The following is a 27,339-nucleotide window of genomic DNA, read 5'->3' as shown; positions in this document are numbered from 1 at the left end:
CTTTCTGCCGTGTGATGTAGATGGTTTTTCTCAATTTTGTTTTGACGTTCCCCGGATCAGTTCGTGTAAAGGTTCCGCAATTCTGGCGAAATTGGGGATAAATCTTCAGTAGTATCCTGCGAATCCTAAAAAACTCCTCACTTGTTTAACAGTTTTGGGTATTGGCCATTCTTGTACTGCTACAAACTTCTGTGGATCAGGTCCAACTCCTTCAGCACTAAAGATGTGCCCCAAGTATCATACTTGCATTTGTAACAGATGACATTTGCATGGCTTCATCTTAAGGTGATGGCGAACTAGTATCTCGAACACTTCAGCCAGGTGTTTCAGATGGTCATTGGAAGTCTTGGAGTATGCGATGGTATCATCCAGATATAGCAGCACTGTTTCAAAATTCTTATGCCCAAAGCATCTTTCCATGAGTCTTTAAAAAGTGCCAGGAGCATTACATAGGCTGAAGGCCATAGAATTGAACTCGCATAGCCCCATTGGGGTAGTAAAAGCGGTTTTCTCTTTGTCCTCTTGAGCTATGGGTACTTGCCAGTATCCACTAGTCAAATCTAGGGTGTAGAAGTAAGCTGCTGACCCCAAGGCAGTGAGGGATTCTTCAATTCGGGAGAAAAGGATAGGGATCTTTATGCGTATTATTGCTCAATTTTCTATAATCCACACAAAATATATAATCCTCTATCTTTTTTTCCCCACCAGTATCAGTGGGGCTGTACACAGGCTATGACTCTCCTGTATCACCTTGGTGTCTTTCATTAGTTTCTTTACAGATTGATATATAGCTGGTAGTCAGTAATAGAGATGAGCGAGCATACTCGCTAAGGACAATTGCTCGACCGAGCATTGTCCTTAGTGAGTATCTCCCCGCTCGGGAGACAAGGTTCCGCTGCCAGGTGAGTTGCGGCTGTCAGCAGGGGGGAGAGGGAGATCTCCCCTCCGTTCCTCCCCGCTCTCTCCCGCAGCCGAATCTTTGCTCCCGAGCGGGCACGTACTCGCTAAGGGCAATGCTCGATCGAGCAATTGCCCTTAGAGAGTATACTCGCTCATTTCTAGTCAGTAACTTTCTCTAATGGGTGGATGGGATCCTGTTGGGATATGGTGACAGAAACCCTCAGTTCAGCCAAAGTCGAACGAGTTTTTACTGAAGGCTTGACAAAATTTGTGAGCCACTCTGACTACTCCTTTCTTGGTAGCAGGGGTATCAGCATTTCCAATTTGTAATTCAGCCCATCAAGGGGTCTCAGGTTGGCTATATCTGTAGTCAAGGCTCTGTGTACTCTGTTGAACCTCTGCCCTGGAGAGGGTGAGGATATTGTCCGTGTGTAAGAGGGAGATTTGTGCCACTGGGTAAAATTTATAAATCATAGATGTTGGGAAGGGAGACCAAGGGGAAGGATACAAACAGTAACATATAATCAGCAAATAGTGCGCATTTATGTTTCTTCCCTCCAATATGAAACCCCTTAACACTAGCATTAGATCTGAGTAGTGTGGCCAGAGGTTCGATCGCTAGCACAAATTGGATAGGAGAAAGGGGGCAGCCCTGCCTAGTTCCCCTCTCTATCATGATATTATCTGATTCGTGGCTGTGGGATATGAGTATAAGACTTGTATAAAACAGTTAGGAAGGATGCCCCAAAGCCCATCCCCTCCAAAACATAGAATAAGTACTGCCATGAGACAGTGTCAAAAGCCTTATGCAGATCTAAGCTAAGAAGCAAGCCCTTTCTATCTCCTTCTCCATCCTGTCCCGAACGCACTGTGGAAATAACATTTATTGCTCGTCTTATCTGGTCTGTGACCTGGAATAAATCCCCCCTGATCCGGGTGGATATATTGTCCAATAAATATATTAAATCTGTTAGCCATAATTTTGGTATTTTCTAATCATTATTAATTAGGGAGATAGGGCGATAATTTTCGCAGATGGTGTAGTCCTTGTCAGGCTTAGAAATAACCTGAATGTATACCTGGTTGGCTAGGGGAGATAGATGCGGTTCTTCCCACAGGTAATTGAAAAAGCCTGCTAGTTGGATTCCCAGGGCTGACAAAAACTTTTTATAATGAACATTAGATAAGCCGTCCGGTCCCGATGCTTTTGAGGGTTTAAGTAGTTTGACGGCCTCTCTAATATCCTCAACTGTTATTTCCCTATCCATCATGTCTTGGTGCTCTGCAAGCAGTTTAGGCAAGGTTTTGATTAACTCCTTACATCTCGGGTCCAAAAAATGTTCCTTGACTATACTTACAATTTACTATAAAATTAGCCAAATGTTTCTCCAATCTTTTGTGGGTCTTGCCTCAAGGATCCATTAGGGAGGCGCAGTTTGGGAAGGGCAGAGAGTAAGCCTACATGCTAACAATCTGCCCTGCCTGTCCCCTGTGAGAAAAAACAGTATCTAGACCATCGCAATTGTTTTTCAGCCTGGGTGGTTAAACATACATTTAGTTCTGTGCGTGCAAGGAGGGGTTAGACTTATGACGCGTTAAAGAGTAGGCCACTTCCTTTTCCCGCAATTCCCTCGTCTGCTTGGCTTTTGCCTTTGAGGCTAACTGAATAATCTTTCCTCTCACCACCGCCTTGTGTGCCTCCCAACTAATAGCATACGAGGTACCCTCGGTACAATTATGTAAGAAAAATTCTTCTATCGTATGGAGGATTTCTGTTCGTATCGATTCATTATTGAGGGATTCGTTCAACCTCCAATGTTTCGCTGTAGGAAGGTTAACAAGGTCTACAAATGATATATGGTATGGAGAATGATCGGACCATAAGCAAGACTATATTTGTGCCTGGCTCACCTTCAGGATCAGGCCCGTGCAGGTAAAGACGTGATCTATCCTAGTGTACGTGTTATGTGCAAAAGAATAATATGTGTAATCTCTCATTGTAGGGTGACAATTCCGCCATATATCCACTAGGTCAAATGAGTATCAATTTTGCGAAACGGAGTCCCGCCTCTGATGGGGGAATGTCCATCAGCATGTAATTTATGATATTAATCAAACGCTTGTAACATCGTTCTGTACAATGTCGAGGATCTCCTTCTTGTTGGACTGGCTCTAACCCGCTTGTAACACCAGGACATTCTTCGGGGATTCTGTAGATAAATGTCCTTTCTTCTTATAGGGAGAGGCCTCTGACGTTGCGTCAATCCCAGTTGGGACTTCTCTACCTTTGACAAAGACTCATTGAGTCGAAACGTCACACTTTGGGAGGAATAAAGACCATTTATACTTGCACCGCAACTGCTGCCTACATCAACTTCTTTTGTGCGATGACTTCTGGTGGTGTAACCTGGATCTAAACCACAGTGGGCGCTGCAGACAACCTGTTCAACCCGACGTGGATGTTTTTTTTGCTGCTGACTCCTTTGTTGTTTCTATATGGGACTTCTCTACCTAGCACCTGTATGACCCAGTTCCTTAAAGGGGTTGTCTCGCGGCAGCAAGTGGGGTTATACACTTCTGTATGGCCATATTAATGCACTTTGTAATATACATCGTGCATTAAATATGAGCCATACAGAAGTTATTCACTTACCTGCTCCGTTGCTAGCGTCCCCGTCGCCATGGATCAGTCTAATTCTGATGTCTTCTTGCTTTTTTAGACGCGCTTGCGCTGTGCGGTCTTCTTCCTGGTGAATGGAGCCGCTCGTGCCGGAGAGCTGGTCCTCGTAGCTCCACCCCGTCACGTGTGCCGATTCCAGCCAATCAGGAGGCTGGAATCGGCAATGGACCACACAGAGCCCACGGTGCACCATGGGAGAAGACCCGCGGTGCATTGTGGGTGAAGATCCCGGCGGCCATCTTGGTGAAGGAAGAAGGAGGAAGAAGGAAGACGTCGCAGAGCGGGGATTCGGGTAAGTAATAAAATTTTTTTTTTTTTTAACACATCCTTTGGGGTTGTCCTGCGCCGAACGGGGGGCCTATGGAAAAATAAAACGGTTTCGGCGCGAGACAACCCCTTTAAAGTCTAGGAATGAGACCCGTGTTCTGGAAGGTGAGCGTGCGCAGCGATCTTTTGATTTCTTCTGTAGCTGCTCCTTCCATGAATTGTTCAAGCAGCATCTGATCTGCTCCTATCGCTACTTCTGGATCTGTATGGATCATGGCCATCATGCCTTCTTGTAGCAACAGTGCATACTCTGGGAGCGTTTCATGTGATTTCTGTCTTCTGTTAAAGAAACATTGTTTTACTCTGGATGCGGTGCTGGTCTCAAAGATGTTCTGCAGCCTCTCAAAAATCTGAGCCACCATCTTCCTATGTTCTGTAGGCCATGATTTGACCTCTCTAGCTTCTAGTTGGCCCACTAACATCGCCAGCTTTTGTTCATTAGTGAGGCGGCTCAGACTGTATAGCGCTTTTCATCTTCTGCTTGAACTCGCTGAGTTGACTTGTATTGACTTCAAGCAACTACCCACAAAATGGCTGACGCTTAAATTTGAAATAACAGTTGCAGGTAATTTAGATGATGCGATCACTTGCAATGGCCGTTGTAAGGTCACAGAGGATTTAACCCTGTTCGTAGATGTCACTAAGCGCCATGTTGGGCTTATTAGTGGGTAATTATGATTTGTCTTTTGTTCGCACGCCAGTGCCCTTGGGCATGATTTGTAGTAGTGAGGTGCTGAATAACACACGGAGCCGGATATTCTGCGTAACTTGTAGTAAACAAAGGGTTATTATTCAGACAGGGAAATTAGATCATTTCCTTACCTCTGTGAAGTCAGCACCCCATCTTTCAAAAAAGTTAATTTTTTTATAAGTTCTGGATGCACCCCAAAGAGTTCCAGAGTTCCCAATTAATTTTAAAAATAGTTCTAGTGAATTAGGCAAAAAAATCAACAAATGTATCTCTGCGGTGCTAACTTCAAAAAATGATATTACTAAATCAGCGAGAACTTTGTAAATATGGCTATTAGTGCTTTGAGCAATAAGAGTTTTTTTCAGAACTCTTGAGGTGCTACCCAGAACTCTTTTAAAATTGCGGGATTTCCCCCAATTTTTTTTACACATAACTGAAATTATTTACAAATAACTGAAATGTTTTTGATCCGGCATCTAAAAATCAGCGAGAACTTTGTAAATATTGGTTCTAGAGCTTCGAGCATTAAGAGTTTTTTTCAGAACTCTTGAGGTGCTACCCAGAACTCTTATAAAATCGCGGGATTTCCCAAAAAATTATTTACACATAATAACTGAAATTTTTTTGATCCAGCATCTAAAAATCAGCGAGAACTTTGTAAATATTGGTTCTAGAGCTTTGAGCATTAAGAGTTTTTTTCAGAACTCTTGAGGTGCTACCCAGAACTCTTATAAAATTGCGGGATTTCCCAAATTTTTTTTTTTACACATAACTGAAATTTTTGGATCCAGCATTTGAAAATCAGCGAGAACTTTGTAAATATTGGTTCTAGAGCTTCGCGCATTGAGAGTTTTCTTCAGAACTCTTGAGGTGCTACCCAGAACTCTTATAAAATTGCGGGATTTCCCAAATTTTTTTTTTTACACATAACTGAAATTTTTGGATCCAGCATTTGAAAATCAGCGAGAACTTTGTAAATATTGGTTCTAGAGCTTCGCGCATTGAGAGTTTTCTTCAGAACTCTTGAGGTGCTACCCAGAACTCTTATAAAATCGCGGGATTTCCCAAAAAATTATTTATACATAATAACTCAATTTTTTTTGATCCGGCATTTGAAAATCATCGAGAACTTTGTAAATATTGGTTCTAGAGCTTCGAGAATTAAGCGTTTTCTTCAGAACTCTTATAAAATTGCGGGATTTCCCCAAACGTTTTTTACACATAACTGAAATTTTTGGATCCGGCATTTGAAAATCAGCGAGAACTTTATAAATATTGGTTCTAGAGCTTCGAGCATTAAGAGTTTTCTTCAGAACTCTTGAGGTGCTACCCAGAACTCTTATAAAAATCGCAGGATTTCCCAAATTTTTTTTTACACATAACTAAAATTTTTGGATCCGGCATTTGAAAATCAGCGAGAACTTTGTAAATATTGGTTCTAGAGCTTCGAGCATTAAGAGTTTTCTTCAGGACTCTTGAGGTGCTACCCAGAACTCTTATATAATCGCAGGATTTCCCAAAATTTTTTTTACACATAACTGAAATATTTCGATCCGGCATTTGAAAATCAGCGAGAACTTTGTAAATATTGGTTCTAGAGCTTCGAGCATTAAGAGTTTTCTTCAGAACTCTTGAGGTGCTACCCAGAACTCTTATAAAATCGCAGGATTTCCCCCAAAATTATTTACAAATAATAACTGAAATTTTTTGATCCGGCATTTGAAAATCAGCGAGAACTTTGTAAATATTGGTTCTAGAGCTTTAAGCATTAAGAGTTTTCTTCAGAACTCTTGAGATGCTACCCAGAACTCTTATAAAATCGCGGGATTTAAAAAAAAAATATTTACACAAATCCGCATGCGGCCGCTAATCCCGGAATTAGCCAGCCATGTGGACGAGATTTCTGAGAAACGGCAGAGATTTCTGGGACGGCAAATTCGCTGCGTCTAAGCCGGCAGAAGCCGCCGCTGCGGCCGCATGCGGATTTGCCGCGGTGAAATTCTGCACAGAATTTCCGCGGCAAGTCCGCCCCGTGTGAGAACCCAGCCTTAGAAAACTGATTATATCAAGCAAACATGGATTGGGAATAGAAGTGAAATGAGATGAGAGAGAAGGAGAAAAGGAAAGAAATGAAATGAAACCATGTGGTTAGGTCCGGAGAAAATCGAAACTGGTTCCAGATCATCCAGATAGAGGCACATTTCTCATGTCCTAGTTTGTCTCTGGCACTGAGCTCTTCCATATCTTTCAGGTGATCTAAAGCTTCCCACCACATTATTCTAGAGGGAGGTGTCGTAGATTTCCATATTCTGGGGATTATCTGTCGCATGGCCAGTATACAAAATCTGAGTAGGGAGCTTTTCAAATGTGCCACTGATCCTGGGAACATAGACAGTAATACTATTTATGGCATAAACTGGATCTGAGTTCTGCATACCGTGGAGTAAAGAGTGTTGATCTCCTGCCAGAGGGGGCGCATCAGAGGACATGACCACCAGAGGTGAACAAATGACCCTCTTTCCGATTGGCATCTCCAACATGTATCTGGATACTGGGGGAATATCCTGGCTAGTTTCACTGGGGTCTGGTACCATCTTGTTAGTATTTTGTAATTTAACTCCTGCATCTTGCTAGAAACCGACATTTTATGTGACAGGATGTATGATTTTTTTTCCAAGACTCCTCTGGGGGCGCCACCTAGTTCTCGCTCCCAATTCCTTTCTATGTCTTTCCCGCAATTGCGCGTGTCCGCCTCAACCAACATCTGCTATAAAGTCGATATTGTTTGTTGTTCAAATCCCACGATTTTATAAGAGTTCTGGGTAGCACCTCAAGAGTTCTGAAGAAAACTGTTAATGCTCGAAGCTCTAGAACCCATATTTACAAAGTTCTCGTTGATTTTCAAATGCCGGATCCAAAAATTTCAACGCTATGGGTAAGTAATTTTAGGGGAAATCTCGCTATTTTATAAGCGTTCTGGGTAGCACCTCAAGAGTTCTGAAGAAAACTCTTAATGCTCGAAGCTCTAGAACCAATATTTACAAAGTTATCGCTAATTTTCAAATGCCGGATCAAAAAATTTCAGTTATTATGTGTAAATATTTTTTGGGGAAATCCCGCAATTTTATACGAGTTCTGGGTAGCACCTCAAGAGTTCTGAAGAAAACTCTTAAAGCTCGAAGCTCTAGAACCAATATTTACAAAGTTCTCGCTGATTTTTGGATGCCGGATCCAAAAATTGCAGTTATTATGTGTAAATAATTTTTTGCGAAATCCTGCGATTTTATAAGAGTTCTTGGTAGCACCTCAAGAGTTCTGAAGAAAACTCTTAATGCTCGAAGCTCTAGAACCAATATTTACAAAGTTCTCGCTGATTTTTAGATGTCGGATCCAAAAATTTCAGTTATTATGTGTAAATAATTTTTTGGGAAATCCTGCGATTTTATAAGAGTTCTGGGTAGCACCTCAAGAGTTCTGAAGAAAACTCTTAATGCTCGAAGCTCTAGAACCAATATTTACAAAGTTTTCGCTGATTTTCAAATGCCGAATCAAAAAAATTTCAGTTATTTGTAAATACTTTTTGGGAAATTCCACGATTTTATAAGAGTTCTGGGTAGCACCTCAAGCGTTCTGAAGAAAACTCTTAATGCTCGAAGCTCTAGAACCAATATTTACAAAGTTCACGCTGATTTTCAAATGCCGGATCCAAAAAAAAAATTTGGGGAAATCCCGCGATTTTATAAGAGTTCTGGGTAGCACCTCAAGAGTTCTGAAGAAAACTCTTAATGCTCGAAGCTCTAGAATCAATATTTATAAAGTTCTTGCTGATTTTCAAACGCCGGATCCAAATATTACAGTTATTATGTGTAAATAATTTTTGGGGAAATCCTGCGATTTTATAAGAGTTCTGGGTAGCACCTCAAGAGTTCTGAAGAAAACTCCTAATGCTCGAAACTCTAGAACCAATATTTACAAAGTTCTCGCTGATTTTTAGATGCCGGATCCAAAAATTTCAGTTATTATGTGTAAATAATTTTTGGGGAAATCCTGCGATTGTATAAGAGTTCTGGGTAGCACCTCAAGAGTTCTGAAAAAAACTGTTATTGCTCAAAGCTCTAATACCCATATTTACAAAGTTCTTGCTGATTTAGTAATATCATTTTTGAAAGTTAGCACCGCAGAGATACATTTGTTGATTTTTTTGCCTAATTCGCTAGAACTATTTTTTAAATTAATTGGGAACTCTAGAACTCTTTGGGGTGCATCCAGAACTTATAAAAAAATTAACTTTTTTGAAAGATGGGGTGCTGACTTCACAGAGGTCATTTCCTTCAACAAACACGGTGACTAACAAATGATATACACTTTGCAACAATGAAGATACTTGTTTCTAACACATTGATATATTCTTCTCCTGTTTCTCCCCGCTTTTCTCTTGCTTCTCCTGTCTAACTCTTTCCTTACTCTGGCTTCTCTCTCCTGCGCTCGATGTGTCCGACTATTTATCGCCTCTGTCACCTGACCAGTCTGCCTGCAGCCAATCAAATCCTATTTGGTTGCTAGGCTACCTGCATCATCTGAGTCTCTAGGCATTTTTTCTATCCTGTGCAGCTAAATAAAAATGACCTAACTGGTTGCTAGGTTACCTGCATCATCTGTGCAAAAAGACTCGGATTGAACTCCTAGGGCCGATTATTATATTACCGGTCCCCACAGCTAAACAGCGCTGGGCAGTGCCCCTTTTCAGGCCACTACACTCCTACACCCTCTAAAGCAGCTCATGTATTGTTTGACTCAATATTTTGAAAACCTTCATAAACAAGAATAATAGAGAACGCCTCCTCACGCTCTGAGGGGCAGGTTTGAGGAAGGCAGATTTTGGAAGATTATACATAAAATACAATGTTAGCAAATCTCATTTTCACCACTGTCCATGGCAGCTTCTGTGATGGATGCTGCTTTTCTTCATGTCTTCGAGTTCACAATCATCAGTTAGATAACGGTTGTTGCATAATATAGTAAAGTCAATAGAAGAGTTTATACTTTTAAACTAACCAGCTTTTGTCAATCGGGATAATCTTTTACTAGGTGACAAGATTACAGTAACGCCCATATATTTACCATTTTATCGGAGCTGCTCGAATGGAAGAATTAAGAAAATCCGTCTTCTCCCAGCTGCTGAAATAACTGCGCAGTTACATAATACAGAGCGCCAGAGTGGAAAGATGTCCTTTTATTTGGCAATAATAAAAGTAGCATTACAATTTCTAATACCGTCACACAGTAAGTTAACATGGCAGCGAGCTCTGCTCTGAAGTCATCGCCGAGCTCCACCCACTGCACAAACTGTATCAACACTCCGTTACCAGTAAGATACAAAACGTGATCAGCAGAAATGATCCAATCAGCATAGAGTGCAAACAGAATCGGCCAATGAAATGGCTTTTATCTTTTAGTCACTTTTGGTAAAATCTTTTAGTCCTTCAGATATATTGCGAACACGTGAAAGCTGTAAACGGAAGCGCACAAGACAACGCTAACGAGGACGCTCGGTGCGTGGAAAACAAAAACCAGCAGTCCCTTGCACTAACTCATTAACGCCTTCAGGACCAGACACTTTTTGTGTTTACCCCCCTTCATAACGTTTCATTTTTCCTCTGACATCGCTGTATGCGGGCTTGGTTTTTTTTCATACCATTATGCCGAGTTGAAAAACTCAGTAACATTTTTAAAGCAGGGTGAAATAGTAAAGTAGTTTGTCTTTACAGCTCTCACAGTGCGGTAAAACCAACATTCGCACTTTTTCTGCGTGTCTGTACACTTTTTAGGATTTACTACATTTAAAAAATAAACGAACAAAAGCTGTTTTTGTGTCGCCCTATTCTGAGGCACTTTGCCGTTTTTGTGTCGCCCTATTCTGAGGCACTTTGCCGTTTTTGTGTCGCCCTATTCTGAGACACTTTGCCGTTTTTGTGTCGCCCTATTCTGAGACACTTTGCCGTTTTTGTGTCGCCCTATTCTGAGACACTTTGCCGTTTTTGTGTCGCCCTATTCTGAGACACTTTGCCGTTTTTGTGTCGCCCTATTCTGAGACACTTTGCCGTTTTTGTGTCGCCCTATTCTGAGACACTTTGCCGTTTTTGTGTCGCCCTATTCTGAGACACTTTGCCGTTTTTGTGTCGCCCTATTCTGAGACACTTTGCCGTTTTTGTGTCGCCCTATTCTGAGACACTTTGCCGTTTTTGAGTCGCCCTATTCTGAGACACTTCGCCCTATCATCCCATCATGGAGCAGTGTGAGGGCTTCTCATTTCTGGAGCAGACTGTCGTTTTCACTTCTACTATGTTAGGGTACATACTACTTTAGTTCCCTTTTTATTCCACTTTACTTGGGAAATGGGGTGACCAAAAACAACAACGTGTGTCAGAATTTGCTAACACCATTTGTTTCCAGTAATGAGAGATTTGTAACAGTTTGGACCTCTGAAAACGTGTAAGACCAATTATGTTGATTCATTTATGTGATAAATGGGGTGTTTATTTTTTATTATAGTGGATTTCGGCAGTAAGCCCGGCCGGCGACCCTGTGAATGACTGTGGCGTCTTGCAGGCAGTCATGCGCAGTACAGTTCTTTTTTCATTAGTATTTCCCGCACGGTCGCTTAGGGATGACACCGTTACCCACAGCCCAGACGCAATTGGAGGCCTTCCCACAGATTCCATGGCAAAATAGAGCATGCTGAAATTTTTCTTCCACTTGCAGAACCCACAACTCCTATTTGAGAGTGTGAACCACAATGTGAAAATGCCTGCATGGATGGCAATCATGTAACCCACAAACCAAACCTGCCTGCGAGCACGGCCTTAAGAAACTAGGGGACTTAAATATTTCTGTACTGCAGTGTATTGTCAAAAAAAAATATGTACCCCACCAGTCATCTCCAAACTGTATGAACAGGGCATGGTCAAGCTTGACCAACTGTTTAACTGGAGTATAAAGGAAAAATCCAGCCCATCCAAAGTTTGGAAAAAATGTATACATTAAAAACAAGAACAATAAAAAATCATTGTGGTATGGAAAAGATGAGCACAGCCTAAAAACATGTCTAATCTTGGTGCTGGATGGCACTGGAAACATGTCAGAAGATTAGACGTGCCACTTGTATTTTCCATAGCATGAGGCTTTTTCAATGGTTCTTTAATATATACATTTTTTCCAAACTTTGGATGGGCTGGATTTTTTCTCTTGACTCATTACAGCGTTCCCATCAGTCTGAGCCTATTAAGCGCTGTCACTGGCAGGGTGTAGTAGGCTTGAATACATGACATGTCCTGTAGGCCTTCACTAGGCGTACTCCTCCATGGCAACCAACCAGTACTTACAACAACTTAGATGCCACTTTTGTCTGCACAATGTTTCAGTGCCCTTAATGTGAATGGCTACTGGTCAGTTTCTAGGATTGTAAAGCTTTTTGAGGTTTTTGAACTGAACATGTTAAATTAACTTTTCAAAACTGCTATTTCTACACATAGAATTCATCCCTCGGCTGCTAAAGAGATAAATCGCCTCAGTAAAGGTCAGTATAAAGGTAAAAAAGGCCAGCGCTTTGACGTCAAGTAGTTTCTTTATCACTCAGGTCTTGGTTCATCTCTTGTACGTGTTCTTTGAAGGACCTAGAAACAAAACAGGAGGGTCAGTGATACAAGTCCCATCAGTTTCCTGCATGAAGCAGATGCCACAAGTACAAATCAGAACGCAATGCGGATGTGCTGATCCCAAGTACCAGCATGCAGTGCGGCCGTCGCATTACACAAACTGCAGAACATTTGTCGCAGCGAGATGTTTCTGTGTTTATCACACAAGTCATTGGATTATCCCTGCGATAACTGCGACTGAATAATCTAATCACCATTTACAAATTATTTTTGTGCAAGAAGTGAAGTGCGGATTTCATGGATTATTATAAAATTACACAAAAAAACCCAGCTGCAGGAATAAGTAATGTCGCTCCTGACAGATACGTCATGGACTGGCCCCGATGAATGGGTTAATCCTTAATGCTACAGACTGCAGCAATAATCCGGCCAGTAACCCCTCAGTGCTGCCGCCTATGGAGGACGTAAAAGGCATGACGATTTGGGGAGGAATTTCTCATCTCCACTTTTCAGAAGCCATAACTTTTCTATCTGCCCGTCAGCGAAGCCTTCAGACGGCTTGTTTTTTGCGTGGCGAGCTGTAGTTTTTATTGCTACCATTTTGGGATACAATGTCTGAATGCTGACATTACGGCATACACTATGCAGTATGACATAACTATTATAATAACCAGGTCATCCTATGGATCAACTCTTGCCCTTTTAGTCTATTACATACAGCTCCTGTTAACCAGCAGATAGCCATGCCGGTGTCGGCCACGATTGTATCTCACCAGCGAGTCCTCCAATGACATCATCTTTGTGAACCACCGACACATCGCAGCGTAATATCCTTCTTCAGTCCAATTACTTGCATGATGTGTATAAAATAAGCTTTTGCTCGGCAATCTTCTCCTTTAGGGACGTTTTGGCTGGATGTGATCTAGTAGTTCCGCGTTAGCGATTCTTGCTGTCCGCGGGATCCGAAGCGTTGCTCTCCAGCACCAGCATTCAGAAGAGTCTCGTCTCATCCTGTCCTCCTTTATAAAGTGTCCGGCTTCCACAAGCAGAAGTTACAATGGGAAAATAATTGTATTTACAAGGCAACACTTGGTTCTGAAATGAAGGTCCTTACTTTTCCAGTTTTTGTCCATTCCTAGCCGAGCCACACAACCAGCGCTAGTCCTCGATTCTGAACTGCGTTATCCGTTGTGATTGATCTCTTCATTGTTCCTGCAGATGGTGTTCTACCACTTCCAGGGGTTGTCGGGATCTTTGTCTTTTTGATGTTTAAGAAGAGACGTTCCAGCTCACTTCTAACTTTCACTGCCATTATGAACTGTTCTAGATCATCTTGACCTTCTGCAAGGAGGGTGCCATCATCAGTATATTGCAGATGCTTTCCTCTAACTGCCTCAGCATACATGCTGAAAAGAAATAGTGACAGATTGCATCCTTAGAGCAGTAAAGTTGGAGAGCAGCACAACCTTGTAATAGAAGATAAAGATTGATAGGCTCTTGGTGCACAGTCCAGGAATGGGTCCAGACTTAAAGATCCCCATAGAACCAGGATATAACCAAACAGTAGAGAGGACCAGCACACAGGAAACTTTGCAAAAAATCGTCTTCTTTATTCCCCAGTACAAAGCAGAAGACGATTTTTTGCAAAGTTTCCTGTTTGCTGGTCCTCTCTCCTGTTTGGTTGCATCCTGTTCCTCGGATTGTGAGCCCTTCTGTATCACCAATGGTGTTCTGACTGTTGGGTGCCCCGACAATCTCATGGAGCTCATAAGATCTGTCCGTATCAGTCGGGAAACCCATTTGTTTGAGACAAATCAGAGCTTCTCATGGTCTATACAATCGAAAGCCTTGGTGTGGTCAATACAACAGGTGGAGCTCTTTTTGGCATTCTCTTGCCTTCTCCATGATCGGTCTTAGGTTTGAGATACGATCACAAGTTCTTCTACCATTTTGAAAACTCACACATCAGGCATTTCATACTCCATGACTCCTGCTAATCGTTTCTGAATGATCTTCAGCAGAACTTTGCTTGCCTGTTGTATCAGTGACCATAGGTGTCAACGTGGTGAAGCGATCCTATGCAGGCCAACTACGGCGACCGGGAGCCTTACTCCAGTATTAAGGATTTACAAAGATTACAACAATATAAAAAGTTCACTTAATCATGTGTTCATCATGCAATACAAAATGACATAACTCTGCGGGTCGGTACACTTACAACAATACCAATAGTGTATTTTTTTCCACTTTTGCACAATAAAAACCCTCATTTGGAAATTTTTCCCCATTTTTGCTGCATTCAAAGCTCCATAACTTTATTGTTCCATGGACGGAGCTCTGTGAGGGCTTGTTTTTTTTACATGACGAGCTGTAGTTTCTATTGGTACCATTTTAAGGAACATATAACTCTTTTGATCACTTTTGTTGTGCTTTGGGGGTACAAATATACAAAAAAGCATTTTGGCAGGTTTTTTGCTCTTCTTTTAATAGCATTTGCTGTTCAGGATGTAGAGAGTGTACTTTATTGTATGGGTTGTTACAGATACCGAACATGTAGCTTTTACATTTTTTTTTAGGTGGCAACACTGTATGGCTCGTCCGTCATGGCGAATCTAAATCCACATGGTGATGCCGTCTGCGCGACATTTAGTTCGCTATATCGAGGGATACTTGAACATTGAAATAATTCATTTGGTCGCCTGGAAGTTCTGCTTTCTTGAGCGAATATTCCCAAGAGCGCACGCTTCCATTATGAAGGCGAGCTTGTAAGGTCATAGTATTCTAGCTGTCTACTGGATCCCCAGCTAATCTACTTGTTCTGTTTATTTACAGTTGATGGTCAAGAGGATGTTTGCCACTTTGAGAGCTCCGACGATCAGCTGGGCCAATCATAGATTGGCAGCAGAATGGTTGATAAACGCCCCCTCTCTCCCATGTGATTTTGCTTGTGAGCTTCACGACTGCGTTCCTTCTTGTAACAGTTCCCAAAGCCCGTGGAGGAGAGGAACATCATCTGTGGCAATTCCCCAACTGCGGAGGGATCCACATGTTCAGATTACTCAGCATCATATGCCTGGAATTACGAGGCTTCTTTAGAATAATCTTGATGGCTCTTGTGAATACAACCTATGAATTATATTTTGGCAAAAACAGAAAAGTATCAGATGATGGCGTTTAGGATGCGAAATTCATGGAGCCTTTACTGGGTCTACCGAGCAATGCGGAGACTAAAGCCAGGGTGAATTTTGTGTTCCTCTGCGATGAGGCCTTCCCACTGCAGACACATCTAAGAGCACCGTGTGCTCATGGGAACTCTTGCTTTTAGTACCTCACAGCTCCAGGACGGCCCACAGAAGTGCTTTAAGGAGCCAGTGGGGGGACTAAAGCGGGAAGGGACAGAGGCAGTTAGTGAATGTAGTTACTGCGCATCTACAAGGTTACAAGGAGTTCAAATGCCCTCCGGTCCTGGGAAGAACCGTCACTGAGAGATATTCTTGCTGACAGAAAACTTGTTAGATGTTTGAGACTTACAGATTTCAAGGGAAATAAATGAACCCTTTGGAATTATTTGGCTTTTCTGAACTAATAAAATGTGGTGTGGATACTATCCAAGTCCCAATTACCGATGAACAGAATCTAAGCTTTATCATCGGTGTCTTAATGGAGCACATTAAGCATCCACAGTGCAAGTAGAAAACATAAATGAATCGCTGGGTTAATGACCCCAAGAGCCAACTGCAAAAAGGAGATGCCAATGGAAGTGTTGCTTTGCCCATTAAATAAACATGCACAAAGCCTGGTTACTGACACATCTGTTCTTGTCAAGAAACATTAGTTAGTGTGAATCAAGTCTCAATGCAATCAACTTTCAGAGGGTGTGATATAGACTCGCTTGAAGTTGGAAAAGGCTACAACAGCACTGCTAAAGACCTGGAAGTATATTAATCCATGGTTAGACAAAATTGCCAAGTAATGGAAAAAAATCAAGACTGTTGCTATTCTCCTTAGGAGTGGAAGTCGTGATAAGATCACTCCAAGAGCACAATGAGCAATACTGATAGGTAACAAGGGTAACAGCAAAAGCCCTACAGAAGACCCTGCAAACCGCAGAAACCTCTGTTTACGTGTCCATTACTAGAAGAAACACTGAACAAGAATAGTGTTCATGGAAGGAAGCTGCTGCCCACCGCTGTGTGAGCCCCCCGTCACTCTCCACTATGTGTGTGGCAAGGCCAGTGGCATGTAACACAATGGGCCCAAGTCTGATTTCTGGGCATTTTATCTGTCTGTATAATATGATGGATTATGGGTAATGAGTAGGTGGCAACGCTATATAAACAAAAAGGAAGAAAGAAAGAGACCCTTACCTAGAAATCTACTCTATAGTACTCCTCTATAGGGAACTGCAGGTGATCCATAGGTGTCACACGTCTACCATGTAGCAGGTGACCCACCTGGAGGTCTCAGCCACTTACCATACATATTTTCATGCTAATCACTGACCAGATACTGAACAGCAAGCAGCAAAACCCAAAAACCATAAACACTTTATGTATTAATACAGTTGGCTTACCGATGCAGCTGTAGAGGCCACGGAGTTGTTGATGGAGTGGGTAATGTAGACGTTGGGCTAACGAGCATTGCACTGTAGATATTGGATGCAACAACAAGGATACAGAGAAGAATCGGTCCGATGATCGCTCCTTCTAGTCCTAAATAGTAGGCGCCTCCTGCCACTGCAAGACCGGTCAAGTAAGGATGACTGCCTCTGTATTACATGGAACAAGAACAAGGTGTTACACGACTCTCCAATACTACTCCTTGTAGTGGCCATCAGGGGTACATATACGTGATGAAAGGGTTTACATCTACAAACCCACATTGTAGAAGCAGTCAGCAACCAGCAGGGTTGTAATGTGAAGGAACACAGCAGTGTCATATCAGAGAGCGGTGGACATGTCAGAAGTGCCAATGAGTGGGGGTCCGGCTGCTCACTGTGCCCCCTTGGCATTTTCAGCTCCTTTCGGTAGCTGAAGATGTCCTCCTAGAGGGGTCTATTCTGTTATACACCTCTGTGAGGCCATCTGCCAACGCTGGAAGCAGGCAAAGACAAGCAAAGATAGCCTAGGGGGCGCTGTGCTTACCCGAGTGCTTCAGACCCCTCATTCCAGCGATAAGCGGGTGTCAGCAGTAGGGGGACCCTTACTGATCAACAGTTTCGACATGTATCTTGATATGTCAAATGTTATCTGCAAGTGGAGTTATGGGCCATTTACACATAACTAGAGTCGTCCGTGTAAATGCTGTGAAGGAGCGATTAGCATTTAATCACTGATTGGCTCTGTCATGCAGACCAGTGCCCTGCTGCGTCAGCCTGCTTACTGTGAATGGAGGCCGGGGCAGGCTCTAGTCCACCCTGCTTCCATCCACTGAGCGAGGATTGCTCTTGCGTGACAACACAAGAACCATCATCGCTGGGACATCCGCCGTCCCGTCTACAGGGGGCTTCTCATGCCGCGTAAGAACTAAAACCAGCAACTAACAGACTGCAAATGCAGACAAGTAAGAGCCTAATACGAGAAGCTGTCAATGAATTACCTATTGCATAAATCACATATTTCTGTTAAACATGTTTTGTGTTTTTGTTTTTTTAGCCTTTTGGTGATTTTTTAACATTTTTGATTAAAATCTATATTTTAAATAATCCTAAATTCCTGCATTTTTCACAATGAGACCAATATTAGTCTGATGTAGCAGTCATATCACTGACATCACAGGCAGAATTACACTGACAGGACCCACCATTCACAACACGTCACAGCATACCTCCTCCCCTCCCTGCACACTGACCACAGTACAGACAAAATAGCCGCTCCATAATCAGGTACAGACAACAGAATAAAAACATTCTACAATCAGAAAACTATGAAAGGTTTCCCCGTCTGGTTTCATTTAGTAAATATGGTTACATATTTTCTTGGAGGTCTTTGCTTTGTCCCCACAGCTTGGGATGTGATCAGATCTGTAGGTGTGGATAAAACCCAATGAGAAGAATGAAGCCGATTGGTTGCCGACGCCTGTAGACGGGGTCTGACAGTTTGTTGACTTACCCGGATATATCGGAGTAGATGGCGGTGTCCACGCAGTACGTGGGAAGCAGGTGGCTGATGAGAAGCAGCATGGCCTTAAAACTTTCCCCCTGGGAGAACCACAGATCCAGAACTGCCGGCACGGCGGCCCAGTAGGTCCCCAAAAACGGCACCGCCCCGAGAATGGCGGCCAGAGCTTTATGGGAAAATACAAGAATTAGTCTGAAATGTTCTATAGAGTAAACATGTCCAGCAAAAGAATCACTAAGATCTATCAAGGACACATCAGCCAGAAGCTTGTCGGGTGGGCACAGCGGGCGTTATAGAGGGATATATACTGGAAATCATGAGACTGCCCGCTGGTCATCTAGTGTTCATAACAGTGGAGGTAACCCTGCGATGGCGACCCCCCGCACACCGCTGCCGTCCATCACTAAACCAACCATCGCTGCCTGCTGGACAACAGTATCAGCTCCAGCTTCTGGTGGGGCTTCTAGCTGCGGGGACCTCTGAAAAGACACACTTGATTCCCTCAAGGATTCTCTAGGAATCCACGAGAAAAACAACCCACGCTCCTACAGGAGGTCTGAGCTCAACCCCAGACGTCAACTGTCCAACCTCCCTCCGCCAACTTCAGAGGAGGGGATGTACAGGAGGAGCTCTCAATTATGGTGGTCTGTCCCACAAGTCTAGCAGCGGACTGCCAAACGTCCGGAACTCCTTATTAGGCGAGGGCAATATTAAGGAGCATAACATATTGCTTTGTATGGCCATACTGAATAATAATTAGCACGTGTACGCCCCCATCTGGAACCACATTTACAGTTTCCCCAGCCGGACCCAATCACATCCTACAGTCTGACGGACTCAGATTGGCTGCAGCAGTCTGTGATGTCCCCTTTCCAGACGTGGCTGGCGCGTGCTGCAGCTTTGGGGGTCTGGAATGGGTGATTATAAGCTATGGAAACTATATTTGGATTCTACATCTTCTGGGCATGTAAAGTATTCCTGTACTTTGTTTGGTGGGATTTGTGATGTTAATAAACACTTTAGTACTTGACTTTTGCCTCCTTGCTTAAAAACCTTGTTAAACTTACATGCAAAGAAGTTCTCCAGTGGCACTACTGGAGAACAGTAGCGGTTATGCGAGACTCGCTTTTAAATCGTGTATGGACTGCGCTGGCAGCGTATGGGGTGGGGCAGCAGATCAGTGCTGCCTGTTCTTCCCAATCCTCTGCCGGCATCTGATGCCTACGACCGCTCCTGCAGCCGGACTGCCCAATACTGACTGGCCTGCTGCCCAGTACAGCGAGGGAGTGCGGTCTATACAGGGACTCGTATACGCTCATAAGAGCATATGGATGCCAAATCCCAAGGTGGCTCTATATAGTCGCCTGTCTCTTAAAATTCGTGAAGATTTTACTTTTAACTGATCCCTATTTAATCCCCAGTTTTTATGGACGGACTTTTCAGATTTGCACTCTATTCACAACTAAAGAAAACCACAACAAGCCAAAACATTGGCGCTAAATCTAGTGGTCTTAATGGACATCCCTTTAATAGCAATACACCGCCGTTCTACAACTAGTCCCGTCTGTCCGGTGTTGTCGTCTCTATTTGGAATGAAGTTGTCAATGAATGTCACAGCTGACCTCATTCACTTCAGTTGTGACAAACCATGACATCACGTGTCACCCGCTGCTTCCTGTCCAATTACATAAGACATCATCAAAGGACGGACGGCACGAAGGGGCTCTGGGAGCCAGGAGACTGCATTCAGGCATCCCTGTCAGTACAAGGTGAGTGAGGGGGCCGAGGGGTGGCATCCGCCCCTCTGTGTACCTGAATTACTTATTTGTAAGGTTTTAGGACCGGACTAGATATTAGATACCGCACTACATCTTGTAGTCATGCACATAGCTTGGAGGTACATTGCTAGAGTCACTTACCAGAAGGTATAAAGATAATGTTTATCCCAAAGACCGTATGAGTAAGCCAAGTATATAATCCATAGAAGCAAGCCATTTTTAGGGAAGCATCAAATACACCCCTAAATATCAAGAACAAAACATGTAGATCATCCCAAACAGCAGTAATAATGCATAGAGATTCATGGTGATCTTACATAAAGGGATCAGGGTTACGTAGGTCTCATGCCCAAACCTCCTTGTATACAAGTCCTCCTGCAGATCGCCGGGGCTCTGACGGTAGGTACATGGGAGATACACTTACAGGCCGACCGCCCACACAACTACCACTAACCCCAAAACATAAAATATAAATAAGTGTTAAGAAGAACGAAGGCAGTGATCTGCAGCTCTCATCCAACCGGCTTGTATCCGCAGCAGGACGGAGAATGTATCACAAGGGGCTGGCTACATTTCATTTTAGAAAATGAACTTCGAAATTGATGGCAGCAACGCAATTCACAAAAGTTAGGACAGGGTTAAAAAGCTGGAAACGTAAGCAAAACCAATAAAAATCAGCGGGAGGGTTCTACTAAGTCACATGACTGTTTACAAAGAGCACCATTTAAGGTTCCTTTACATGTAGCAATAAGTTGTGCCCTGAATAAAGACACAAAGGATGTCACAGATTCCTCAGGCGGTCAGCGTAACCAGACAGGAAGCAACAAGCTATTTAACAGGATCAGTCAGTTCAGTGAATAAGTGAATGAGAACGACTCAACCCAGCGTATAAACTGAGCAATTAGCCAACAAGCCAATGATGATCTTCATGCCTGCAAACAATGGACGAGCGAAGAAATTACCCTTCATCATTCCATCAGCCACTCTTACACTGAACCATTATCCTTTATCGTTCCATCAGCCACTCTTACACTGAACCATTATCCTTCATCGTTCCATCAGCCACTCTTACACTGAACCATTATCCTTCATCGTTCCATCAGCCACTCTTACACTGAACCATTATCCTTCATCGTTCCATCAGCCACTCTTACACTGAACCATTATCCTTCATCGTTCCATCAGCCACTCTTACACTGAACCATTATCCTTCATCGTTCCATCAGCCACTCTTACACTGAACCATTATCCTTCATCGTTCCATCAGCCACTCTTACACTGAACCATTATCCTTCATCGTTCCATCAGCCACTCTTACACTGAACCATTATCCTTCATCGTTCCATCAGCCACTCTTATACTGAACCATTATCCTTCATCGTTCCATCAGCCACTCTTACACTGAACCATTATCCTTCATCGTTCCATCAGCCACTCTTACACTGAACCATTATCCTTCATCGTTCCATCAGCCACTCTTACACTGAACCATTATCCTTCATCGTTCCATCAGCCACTCTTACACTGAACCATTATCCTTCATCGTTCCATCAGCCACTCTTACACTGAACCATTATCCTTCATTGTTCCATCAGCCACTCTTACACTGAACCATTATCCTTCATCGTTCCATCAGCCACTCTTACACTGAACCATTATCCTTCATCGTTCCATCAGCCACTCTTACACTGAACCATTATCCTTCATCGTTCCATCAGCCACTCTTACACTGAACCATTATCCTTCATCATTCCATCAGCCACTCTTACACTGAACCATTATCCTTCATCGTTCCATCAGCCACTCTTACACTGAACCATTATCCTTCATCGTTCCATCAGCCACTCTTACACTGAACCATTACCCTTCATCGTTCCATCAGCCACTCTTACACTGAACCATTATCCTTCATCGTTCCATCAGCCACTCTTACAGTGAACCATTATCCTTTATCGTTCCATCAGCCACTCTTACACTGAACCATTATCCTTCATCGTTCCATCAGCCACTCTTACACTGAACCATTACCCTTCATCGTTCCATCAGCCACTCTTACACTGAACCATTATCCTTCATCGTTCCATCAGCCACTCTTACACTGAACCATTATCCTTCATCGTTCCATCAGCCACTCTTACACTGAACCATTATCCTTCATCGTTCCATCAGCCACTCTTACACTGAACCATTATCCTTCATCGTTCCATCAGCCACTCTTACACTGAACCATTACCCTTCATCATTCCATCAGCCACTCTTACACTGAACCATTATCCTTCATCATTCCATCAGCCACTCTTACACTGAACCATTATCCTTCATCGTTCCATCAGCCACTCTTACACTGAACCATTATCCTTCATCGTTCCATCAGCCACTCTTACACTGAACCATTACCCTTCATTGTTCCATCAGCCACTCTTACACTGAACCATTATCCTTCATCGTTCCATCGTCTGTGCTTACAGTGAACCATTATCCTTCATCGTTCCATCGTCTGTGCTTAGTGAACCATTATCCTTCACCGTTCCATCAGCCACTCTTACACTGAACCATTACCCTTCATCATTCCATCAGCCACTCTTACACTGAACCATTATCCTTCATCATTCCATCAGCCACTCTTACACTGAACCATTATCCTTCATCGTTCCATCAGCCACTCTTACACTGAACCATTATCCTTCATCGTTCCATCAGCCACTCTTACACTGAACCATTACCCTTCATTGTTCCATCAGCCACTCTTACACTGAACCATTATCCTTCATCGTTCCATCGTCTGTGCTTACAGTGAACCATTATCCTTCATCGTTCCATCGTCTGTGCTTAGTGAACCATTATCCTTCACCGTTCCATCAGCCACTCTTATACTGAACCATTATCCTTCATCGTTCCATCAGCCACTCTTACAGTGAACCATTATCCTTTATCGTTCCATCAGCCACTCTTACACTGAACCATTATCCTTCATCGTTCCATCAGCCACTCTTACACTGAACCATTACCCTTCATCGTTCCATCAGCCACTCTTACACTGAACCATTATCCTTCATCGTTCCATCAGCCACTCTTACACTGAACCATTATCCTTCATCGTTCCATCAGCCACTCTTACACTGAACCATTATCCTTCATCGTTCCATCAGCCACTCTTACACTGAACCATTATCCTTCATCGTTCCATCAGCCACTCTTACACTGAACCATTACCCTTCATCATTCCATCAGCCACTCTTACACTGAACCATTATCCTTCATCATTCCATCAGCCACTCTTACACTGAACCATTATCCTTCATCGTTCCATCAGCCACTCTTACACTGAACCATTATCCTTCATCGTTCCATCAGCCACTCTTACACTGAACCATTATCCTTCATCGTTCCATCAGCCACTCTTACACTGAACCATTACCCTTCATTGTTCCATCAGCCACTCTTACACTGAACCATTATCCTTCATCGTTCCATCGTCTGTGCTTACAGTGAACCATTATCCTTCATCGTTCCATCGTCTGTGCTTAGTGAACCATTATCCTTCACCGTTCCATCAGCCACTCTTACACTGAACCATTACCCTTCATCATTCCATCAGCCACTCTTACACTGAACCATTATCCTTCATCATTCCATCAGCCACTCTTACACTGAACCATTATCCTTCATCGTTCCATCAGCCACTCTTACACTGAACCATTATCCTTCATCGTTCCATCAGCCACTCTTACACTGAACCATTACCCTTCATTGTTCCATCAGCCACTCTTACACTGAACCATTATCCTTCATCGTTCCATCGTCTGTGCTTACAGTGAACCATTATCCTTCATCGTTCCATCGTCTGTGCTTAGTGAACCATTATCCTTCACCGTTCCATCAGCCACTCTTATACTGAACCATTATCCTTCATCGTTCCATCAGCCACTCTTACAGTGAACCATTATCCTTCACCGTTCCATCAGCCACTCTTACACTGAACCATTATCCTTCATCGTTCCATCAGCCACTCTTACAGTGAACCATTATCCTTCATCATTCCATCAGCCACTCTTACACTGAACCATTATCCTTCATTGTTCCATCAGCCACTCTTACACTGAACCATTACCCTTCATCGTTCCATCGTCTGTGCTTACACTGAACCATTATCCTTTATCGTTCCATCAGCCACTCTTACACTGAACCATTATCCTTCATTGTTCCATCAGCCACACTTACAGTGAACCATTATCCTTCATCGTTCCATCAGCCACTCTTACACTGAACCATTACCCTTCATCGTTCCATCAGCCATTCTTACACTGAACCATTACCCTTCATCGTTCCATCAGCCACTCTTACACTGAACCATTATCCTTCATCGTTCCATCGTCTGTGCTTACACTGAACCATTATCCTTTATCGTTCCATCAGCCACTCTTACACTGAACCATTATCCTTCATCGTTCCATCGTCTGTGCTTACACTGAACCATTATCCTTCATCGTTCCATCAGCCACTCTTACACTGAACCATTATCCTTCATCGTTCCATCAGCCACTCTTACACTGAACCATTATCCTTCATCATTCCATCAGCCACTCTTACACTGAACCATTATCCTTCATCGTTCCATCAGCCACTCTTACACTGAACCATTATCCTTCATTGTTCAATCAGCCACTCTTACACTGAACCATTATCCTTCATCGTTCCATCAGCCACTCTTACAGTGAACCATTATCCTTCATCGTTCCATCAGCCACTCTTACACTGAACCATTATCCTTCATCGTTCCATCAGCCACTCTTACAGTGAACCATTATCCTTCATCGTTTCATCGTCTGTGCTTACACTGAACCATTATCCTTCATCATTCCATCAGCCACTCTTACACTGAACCATTATCCTTCATCGTTCCATCTGCCACTCTTACACTGAACCATTATCCTTCATTGTTCCATCAGCCACTCTTACACTGAACCATTATCCTTTATCGTTCCATCAGCCACTCTTACACTGAACCATTATCCTTCATCGTTCCATCAGCCACTCTTACACTGAACCATTATCCTTCATCGTTCCATCAGCCACTCTTACAGTGAACCATTATCCTTCATCGTTCCATCAGCCACTCTTACAGTGAACCATTATCCTTCATCGTTCCATCAGCCACTCTTACACTGAACCATTACCCTTCATCGTTCCATCAGCCATTCTTACACTGAACCATTATCCTTCATCGTTCCTTCTGCCACTTTTACACTGAACCATTATCCTTCATTGTTCCATCAGCCACTCTTACACTGAACCATTACCCTTCATCGTTCCATCAGCCACTCTTACACTGAACCATTATCCTTCATCGTTCCATCAGCCACTCTTACACTGAACCATTATCCTTCATCGTTCCATCAGCCACTCTTACACTGAACCATTATCCTTCATCGTTCCATCAGCCACTCTTATACTGAACCATTATCCTTCATTGTTCCATCAGCCACTCTTACACTGAACCATTACCCTTCATCGTTCCATCAGCCACTCTTACACTGAACCATTATCCTTCATCATTCCATCGTCTGTGCTTACACTGAAGCATTATCCTTCATCGTTCCATCAGCCACTCTTACACTGAACCATTACCCTTCATCGTTCCATCAGCCACTCTTACACTGAACCATTATCCTTCATCGTTCCATCTGCCACTCTTACACTGAACCATTACCCTTCATCGTTCCATCAGCCACTCTTACACTGAACCATTATCCTTCATCGTTCCATCAGCCACTCTTACACTGAACCATTATCCTTCATTGTTCCATCAGCCACTCTTACACTGAACCAATATCCTTTATCGTTCCATCAGCCACTCTTACACTGAACCATTATCCTTCACCGTTCCATCAGCCACTCTTATACTGAACCATTATCCTTCATTGTTCCATCAGCCACTCTTACACTGAACCATTACCCTTCATCGTTCCATCAGCCACTCTTACACTGAACCATTATCCTTCATCATTCCATCGTCTGTGCTTACACTGAAGCATTATCCTTCATCGTTCCATCAGCCACTCTTACACTGAACCATTACCCTTCATCGTTCCATCAGCCACTCTTACACTGAACCATTATCCTTCATCGTTCCATCTGCCACTCTTACACTGAACCATTACCCTTCATCGTTCCATCAGCCACTCTTACACTGAACCATTATCCTTCATCGTTCCATCAGCCACTCTTACACTGAACCATTATCCTTCATTGTTCCATCAGCCACTCTTACACTGAACCAATATCCTTTATCGTTCCATCAGCCACTCTTACACTGAACCATTATCCTTCATCGTTCCATCAGCCACTCTTACACTGAACCCATTATCCTTCATCGTTCCATCAGCCACTCTTACACTGAACCATTATCCTTCATCGTTCCATCAGCCACTCTTACACTGAACCATTACCCTTCATCGTTCCATCAGCCACTCTTACACTGAACCATTATCCTTCATCGTTCCATCAGCCACTCTTATACTGAACCATTATCCTTCATTGTTCCATCAGCCACTCTTACACTGAACCATTACCCTTCATCGTTCCATCAGCCACTCTTACACTGAACCATTATCCTTCATCATTCCATCGTCTGTGCTTACACTGAAGCATTATCCTTCATCGTTCCATCAGCCACTCTTACACTGAACCATTATCCTTCATCGTTCCATCAGCCACTCTTATACTGAACCATTATCCTTCATTGTTCCATCAGCCACTCTTACACTGAACCATTACCCTTCATCGTTCCATCAGCCACTCTTACACTGAACCATTATCCTTCATCATTCCATCGTCTGTGCTTACACTGAAGCATTATCCTTCATCGTTCCATCAGCCACTCTTACACTGAACCATTATCCTTCATCGTTCCATCAGCCACTCTTATACTGAACCATTATCCTTCATTGTTCCATCAGCCACTCTTACACTGAACCATTACCCTTCATCGTTCCATCAGCCACTCTTACACTGAACCATTATCCTTCATCATTCCATCGTCTGTGCTTACACTGAACCATTATCCTTCACCGTTCCATCAGCCACTCTTATACTGAACCATTATCCTTCATTGTTCCATCAGCCACTCTTACACTGAACCATTACCCTTCATCGTTCCATCAGCCACTCTTACACTGAACCATTATCC

General features: G+C 43.1%; 1 protein-coding gene across 2 annotated transcripts in view; it reads right to left on the bottom strand.

Moving 5' to 3' along the window:
• Positions 1-9,816: 9,816 nt before the first annotated feature.
• The window catches only part of TMEM245 (transmembrane protein 245), a 153,042-nt gene continuing 135,519 nt past the window's right edge, over positions 9,817-27,339 (bottom strand). For both annotated transcript variants that reach the window (XM_066579078.1, XM_066579080.1), the window contains 4 exons: positions 20,292-20,392; positions 18,364-18,538; positions 16,827-17,021; positions 9,817-12,271 (listed from right to left, as the gene is read on the bottom strand). In XM_066579078.1, coding sequence (XP_066435175.1) covers positions 12,211-12,271; positions 16,827-17,021; positions 18,364-18,538; positions 20,292-20,392 — 532 coding nt within the window. In that variant the 3' untranslated portion in view covers positions 9,817-12,210. The remainder of the gene's footprint in view (positions 12,272-16,826; positions 17,022-18,363; positions 18,539-20,291; positions 20,393-27,339) is intronic.

The sequence above is a fragment of the Eleutherodactylus coqui genome, chromosome 9 (genome assembly GCF_035609145.1).
Source record: "Eleutherodactylus coqui strain aEleCoq1 chromosome 9, aEleCoq1.hap1, whole genome shotgun sequence".
NCBI lineage: Eukaryota > Metazoa > Chordata > Amphibia > Anura > Eleutherodactylidae > Eleutherodactylus > Eleutherodactylus coqui.
This window is presented reverse-complemented; position numbering and strand designations above follow the sequence as displayed.